We start from the raw sequence: 7,969 nt of genomic DNA, 5'->3' as shown, positions 1-7,969 counted from the left end.
CTAGGTATTCACAGTAAATTCAAATACAAGTTACCACTATAATTATTATCACACCACAAACAGAGTTTGGTAAGGTGGAAACAACTACCACCTCTGTGACATGCTTTATCATTTTTAATCCATCAGTAGTTTTCTCAATTTGAAACATAAAACTATACACTAACAATAAATGCTAGTTATGCTATAATTACTCTTAAGTCTAAACATGTTTGGAAACTTTTGACAAGTTCATGTACAATACATATGTAGTAGGCTAGCAAAGAATAAACTTACTAAATAAGTGATTTAAGCTGTCACTGATAAAAGTAGTTCATAACATTACACATAAGCATACCAATAATTTATTTTAGACTATCTGTCCAGTAAGTTTAAAGAGGCTGTAACATTTTCATTTGAGCCCAAATTATTAGATTAACAATGCAGGATCATCAGATATAACAAGTCACCTGTTCACCTTACAGTCAGTTTACCATTATACATACTACAATTTTCATGTATTTATGAATATTCAGTTATTTCGACACACAAATCTGGTTAATCATACAGTCTATCAGTACAAGGTGGTGTAAGCTCTGTACAGACTTGTACATACACAATATGAGTATTGTTGAAGCCTACAGTTTCTAATTTTTTCAGCAGCAGACTCTGCTACAGTAGGAATTTTTTCAGACCACTAATTTACACAAAAATATGATTCATAATAAAAACAAAGGTCTTGGTTTTTTTAAACAAAATTTATCAATATTGCAGCTTTTAAAGAAAAAAAATTATATTTCCCATTTTCACAAACTGGTAAAATCATAACTGCAGACCAGTGGTTGGAATAATACAACTGCATAGTGTGTATCAGACAGTATGTTGAACACAGGATATGCACTGTTTAAAAACTAGACCTTCAATAAAAATAACTATTTTGAGGCCTAATGTTACCTATTGGATGCAATTTCCAACCAAGAACATTTTATTCACATGAAAAGTTCTCTTGACTAAAACCAATGTTTTCACTATAATTCAATTCATTAAGATGTACTTTTAGATCACATATTGTAGAAAAATTATTTTCTTATCCAGTATTTTGTATTATTAATTATATATCACCTTCTATAATACAGCCTACATACTACCTGAAATGTGAGATGCTCTTAATGTTATTTAAAATCTTAAGTACAAGTACTTAAAAGATACACATGTAAATGATAGTTGTAAAATACAATCAGGTCTTTTAGAGCTTTTCATACAAATCAAGATTATTGTTTTGTTTTACTGGCTCTATTTTGTTATTTATGTAGAAGTATACTTTTGGAAGACAAATTACATGTTAAAAGGTTCTTAAAAGTTAACCTTTTCACACATCACAATAAGGAAGCAATGATTGTCAACACAGCATACAACTATCCAAAACAAACTATGTATGAACCCACAACAAATAAGAAGTGGACTTCCAAGTTAACTTTATCATGTCTTTGACTCATGGTTGGCTACAAGAAATATAATATAATGATAAGGAAAATTTAATAATGTTAGTTATGCACAGTGTGTGTTGAACAACATATTGTCTTGTTTGAATCAAGTTTTAGAATACACATAATGTTTTTCTTTTTCCTCACAATGTACACACCCACACACACATATATATTGTTACGACAGCGTAGGTCACGTGATGCTTGTATCACGCCACTTCCTTCTCGAACCTTCATGAAATGTCGGGAGACTACTAGACTGGGATAGTCTGGTATATATAAGACCGGCCAAGAAACAATGCGTAAGGTAATGAGTAATTGAACTGCGGACAGAGAGAATATTGTTGAGCACGTGAGAAGTTCGTTGTGAATTATAGCATTTGTTATAGAGCGACTGTTGAAATTAAGTGTATCGCAAAAATTGTATTCAGAAAGAATAAACCAGTTTTATTTAAGAAAGGACTTGTATTGGTAAAGCTTCTTCGGTAAGAATTTTTACGGAAAATTAACAAACGAACGAAGACCTTACCCATATATATAAGGAATTAAGTCACTGATATGACTGCACTTAAACATCAGTCCTGGAGAAAAAAAACTTATGTAAAGAACTTAATTAGTAAGTTTAAATTCTACAATAACTCATTATAATGTCAGTTGATATGAAAAAAAAAGACTATTTATTAAATCACAAACAGAGTAACATAAAAAGTTTTTCTATATTGAAAATCATTAGTTGTATGTAAACAGATGACACATGCTTTATGTAAAATTATTTCACATTCCTGCTCTGTATCTGATTCTAGCCTTACCATCCAATAAAACTGGGTTAAATGTCCAATAAAACTGGGTTAAATGTCTGATAAGAAGTAAATAGAACAGGAATCATGAGACCACCATTATATAACTTTCTATTCTTCAATTTATAGTTTGAACTGTAAGATCAGAGTCATAATGAACATGATGCAAATGGAATTGATTGTAGCTGCTCTAAATGCTCATGGAATTTTTGCAAGCTGTACACTATATATGGCACACTCTCATTCAACTACCGGAGGTGGACCATACCCTATACAGTGAATCAGCAGTCAATCGGTTAATGATTCTCTACTTTTTCTTTTTCAAAGAGAATAAAAGATGATTTAATAAAGTACCAGAAATGACTGGTAGGTCTCAAATGAAAAACAATATTACAGTATGTTTAACCATAATTTCAAAGTTGTAACAGTAACTTTAAACCTCTTGAATATGAGCAATTATACTTTTGTTAGTTGTGTTAAAATTCTTAATACTAAATCTATATATAAAAGCAAAAGTAAATACTTAATGAAATGCACAATAACATATGCTCAAGCAATGTCAAGTATACCAAACAATTCATTCTATATCTTACCTCATATCTAGTCTTGATAACTGTGAAAGGCAAAAGAATAGTACCAGCCAAATAAAATACAAGCATAAGATATCTACAAATTCTTCCTTGATTAAAATGCAGATTTTTCTACTGTATGGGTTATTAAAGGTGTGTTCTGTTCATGTGCATGATGACTGATTTTCATATTATTTTTGCTCTATAACTCAGTCATGTAATGATTTGATTTCTCTATACAGAAAGGATAGTCCTTCTGCCTTGGAGGCAATATGCTTGGGTATCACAGCAAGATCATTCTTATTTTCACACAGTTCTTAGTGTGTTGTTAAAGCTGCATGCATGATACATCATAATTACAGAGCATGGCAAACTGGTCTATTAAAAATTTAATGCATCAGAGAAGTGAAAGAATCATATTAAAGAACTGTTATACACTGAATGCGAGTGATTTGCCCTAAAGGTTCTAATGTGAATTCTGGTTCATTATTCAGCAGAAGTCACAAGAAACCTAACACAAAGGCTGTACGAGTAACTTGACTAATATATCACGATTACTTCAAATTTTGCATCAGGTATAAAAGCATCAAAAGTTTCATATAACATTGGTCGAAATTTGACATTTTTACAGATGAAGCTATCATTTTACATCATGTTCTTTCACATAAGATAAAGATATTATGTATGTCTTATTTATATCAAACATTATACTTAAAACAAACTAGCAATTCTTCAAGGTTCTAAAATGCATCCCATCTATACACTAAAAGCAACTGAGTATTTATCTGCATGAAATTGCACAACATAAATTTAAAAATAAGTGAACTTCCATATTTGCCTCTGCTCCCGAAGGTTATAGAGATTGTTTTCACCCGTGTGTGTGTTTGTCAACAAGATTTCTTGAAAATGACTGAATGGATTTGGATGAAAGTTGGTATACATTTGAACTATGACCCAACTTAGAAGTGATTAGTTTTTGGAGGGTCAAGGTCACAGCAAGGTCACGAAAATAAAAAAATCTCTATCTGCTAGCTTGGGGACTGATTTTCACATTATTTTTGCTCTATAACTCAGTCAAATATGATTGAATTTTGATGAAATTTAGTATACATATGTAAAATATTATTCCTCTTTGTCTGTGTCCATTGATAATTACAGACAAATGGACACATTTTCTTATTTTTTGAAGGCTAAATATTATCAACACTGCATGGCAGAGGTATGCACTCTACTGAGTGCTCCTCTAGTTTTCATTTAATTCTACTCTTTAAAACATTATGTTTGTCCTTATATCATTGACTTTCAAACTTCATTAACATATTATACACAACTGTTTTACATGACTTTCAGAAGTACTAACTAGAGAATCTACAAGTATTAAAAATAGAAAAAAAATGTCTGCTCTCTCTAGTTTAAATATTTCTTTGAAATTTTGCACAAATTGATAGATATATTAATGTTGTAATGATAAGGCAAAGTTAGATAGAATCAATAGCACATAACAGTTTCTAGAATACAAGAATGGTTCAGAAACTTACAAAAATTTCCTTTGTAACCAGTTCAGAGAACAAAAGTACAATCCTACCCCAGGAACACAGCGAGTCATAGACTGAAATAAACAAGTTACTCATATATATTCTAATACATTTATCACTATGACTTCATGAAGTATTACTTTACTATACAAAGTTATATATACATTTTAGATGTTAGACAGTAGTGTGCACATACACTGAACACACACCTTTCTAAAGATTAATTTACAAGCATCACTAAAGCTAAAAAAGAAAATTAGGTGTTAGTGTTTTAAATCATAAGTCTAGTACATGTAGTTTTAATTATTTTGATACATCTTTGGATGCATCATAATAATAATAATAATAACAGGATTTGAGATCACTAATCAACCAGAAGATTTTTACAAAACAAAAGTACTTTACAAGATTTGATGGTAAAATCCTTAAAAATAAGGTGATAATCTTTCCATTGAACTTATTATTGTTTCTTTATTATTACAGAACTACTGTAACAGGGTACCTGGCATGGTTGGCTGATTAAGATGCTCAACTCGTAAGCTGTGAGTTACGAGTTTGAATCCTGTCACCAAATAAGCTTCCCTTTCAGACATAGGGGCATTATAATATAGTAGTCAATCCCACTTTTTGTTTGTAATAAAGTGCCAAGAGTTGACTACCTGCTTTCTCTCTAGTTTACCACTTCTAAATTAGGGATGACTAGCACAGATAGCCCTCAAGTAGCTTTGTATGAAATTACAAGGACAAACAGTATTGTAACAGCTAGCATATTTGATAAGAACATTAGGTTAATAAACACACCTATATGTCCTTGATGATCTCTTGTTAGCTTTACTGTAGATATCTTGTGTAGGGAAAGGTGCTTTATTCAGATATTCCTAAGCTGCACAAAAAAGAAAGTTGCTAAAGTGGGTTTATAGGCATGAAAATTAGCAAGTTAGATCTTGTGATGTATAACATAAGGAACATCAACTATGAGAAACAAAACCATCATAGGAAAATATCAACAAGATGCTTACATTTGTGTAGTATGAGTATGAACAAAACACAAACCCTTGATACCATGTGATACATGTTTCCAAACTTAATATTTCCATGTTATGAACAAGTTACCTGTGAACATGCAATTTTTATACTAAATTTCAAAGTGTAAATTGTACATTAAGTTTGTTGTATATAAACTGAAGACATCCCAAGCAACATAATAAAAGACACAATAAGTGTTTCAGTTTTCTTCTTAAGTTAACTATATTTATATACAATACAATGTTAAAAGTTGGCTTGAGCATTTTTCCATTTCTTTTTCTCTTCTTTCTTTATGTAGACAAAGAGTCACTTTCTTCAAATACACATCATGCATTTTTAAACTCTTGAAAATCATGGTTAAAATGAGAAATTAAAATGTACTTATTATAAACCTAAATTTTTAGAAACATTAAACAGTGACTTACTGGAATAGTTCCTTTCCACAGACTAAACACTTTTTCATTTTTAATCACCTGGAAAAATAGGGACACCATACCATGTTCTATAGTGCTAGGAAAAAAGTAGAAAATTAATCAGATTGTACATGCTGAATCTGAAAGACAGTTCACACACTAGAACAATCTATAGATAAAATATGTAAAATGAATTGTAATCCTAGTTATTGGTGTCTAATCAATGTACACATCCAGCAGAATAGCACACCCAAAACAATGCCCAATAGTTTACCAACTTACTTTTTGACTAGTTCTTTTGATATCATTTGCACTTATTTGATATTCTATAAACATAGGCATAGGGGATTGATTTTGACTGGGGGGCAAGCAAATTTTGCCAGAAAATATAAAATCATGTATTATAAGGTTTAAAGTCACTTAGAAAAAAAAAAAAGGTTCCAATGACTTCCATGTGGAACCATATGGCACTAAAGGGTTAAAAAGGTGGAAATGAAAATGTCACGTGTGGGTAATGTATTTTCTGAAAAGACAATCAATTTGCAAGTACAAGTTATAGATATGTATGGAGCTTATGCCCAAATAGTTTGGGTGATTTTTGTCCAAAAAACAATTGGGGCCAGAATTTGGGGGACAATTGCTCCTTTCCTCCTACATGTCTATAACATACATACTGAAACTAATACCAATAGCAAACTGTCATTCATAATTTTCAACAACTTTATTATGACATGATAATTTTTTAGAATAGTTTTAAAATATACATTATGTTCAGAAAGTTTTTAAGTATATGTGTACTTTAACCTTTTTTGAGACAACTGTACAGACCTTGCCTTTAGAGGACTTTGTAATCTTGTCTTCAGCAGATCAAGAGGCTGAAACAAGAGAGTTGAGCAGGTTCCACTGATTGAGCCTGCTAAAAATGACTTCAGAACAGGATACTGTGAATAAATAAAAAGAAATATTTCAAATCATCTAAAACTACCACAGATCAGTACAATATGCAATACTACAATGGATGTTGGTTGGCTTGCCTACTGAATCACAATCTAAGTAGTGCAAGATGACTAAAAAAGAAAATCCCTATAGGTATTGAAAATACATCAAACCAATCATTACATTACAAGCTGACTGTATGTAAATTAAGGCTTTATAGTGATAAAGGTACAACAAACCTGAATTTCTAGCTTACTAAGCTCCATATAAACAAGGCAATGATTTGTGGAAACTCTCAATACCTTTAATCCTCTAAACTAATTCAAGCAGATACATGGAAGAATATGTCTATGTAGGTCTAAAAAGGGGAAACAGAATTTTATGTAGTGAAAGATCAAGCATGGAAGTACAAAGTAGATACAAAAGAGTACTTGTGATGTTGAGTATTCTAGATTAACATAGCACACACACATTCTACACACCTATACATGGATCAATGTAATCTGTTTAAAAGAAAAGCTATATAAAATAAACATTTATTATTATATTATATTGTTTACTAGCTGGAGTACCCATCCCCTGGATGGAAGATATGTAGATTCATGATTAATGAAAGGTTATGATACGACATGAAAAGTTGCTTCCCTTATATGCAATTGTAAAAAAACACAAAAAAGCCCATATAAACTGCAAAACACAAAATGTGAAGTCACTACTTTGCACGGACCAACAAACCTTTATGCCAAATTTGGTGAAGATCCATCTATAGGGGGTGAAGTTGTGGTAAAAAATGCAAAAACACCTATAAAAATTGCAAAAACTGCTACCTAGAAAGGCTGTTGGACTGTGGGGAGCAAGGACATCTGAGGAGCCAGTGTAAAAAGAATACCACCAATAAGTCAGCTTCGGGAAACCAGTAGTGGTTGGTGCTGAGGGAAGCCCACCAACCTCCATTGTGAAAGTCCCAACAGCTAAGTGTAAAATGGCAAGCACAAATAGTATCTACGTGACAGGGAAGCTGGATGGCCAAAGGTGCAACTTTGTCATAGATTATGCATCTCAGCAAACCCTTGTGAGCATCAAGGTGTTAGATCACAAAGGAGTACCAGAAGCCATACAGAAGCTTTGTGGTGTGACAGGACATTCTGCAAAGTTGTGGGGACCAGTGTGGGTAACTATCGAGCTGATGGGCATAAAAGACAGACACAAAGTATACTTGGCTGACATTGAAGA

At 31.9% G+C, this 7,969-nt stretch overlaps 1 protein-coding gene across 1 annotated transcript in view; it reads right to left on the bottom strand.

Moving 5' to 3' along the window:
* LOC106472778 (solute carrier family 25 member 38-like) overlaps positions 1–7,969 on the bottom strand; it is a 49,419-nt gene that overhangs the window by 32,798 nt on the left and 8,652 nt on the right. Inside the window, exons 2-5 of the mRNA XM_022401306.1 lie at positions 6,629–6,741; positions 5,813–5,897; positions 4,364–4,435; positions 2,851–2,958 (exon numbers count right to left, since the gene is read on the bottom strand). Of these exons, the coding sequence (XP_022257014.1) occupies positions 2,851–2,958; positions 4,364–4,435; positions 5,813–5,897; positions 6,629–6,741 (378 nt within the window). The remainder of the gene's footprint in view (positions 1–2,850; positions 2,959–4,363; positions 4,436–5,812; positions 5,898–6,628; positions 6,742–7,969) is intronic.

The sequence above is a fragment of the Limulus polyphemus genome, unplaced genomic scaffold (genome assembly GCF_000517525.1).
Source record: "Limulus polyphemus unplaced genomic scaffold, Limulus_polyphemus-2.1.2 Scaffold5603, whole genome shotgun sequence".
NCBI classification, from domain to species: domain Eukaryota; kingdom Metazoa; phylum Arthropoda; class Merostomata; order Xiphosura; family Limulidae; genus Limulus; species Limulus polyphemus.
This window is presented reverse-complemented; position numbering and strand designations above follow the sequence as displayed.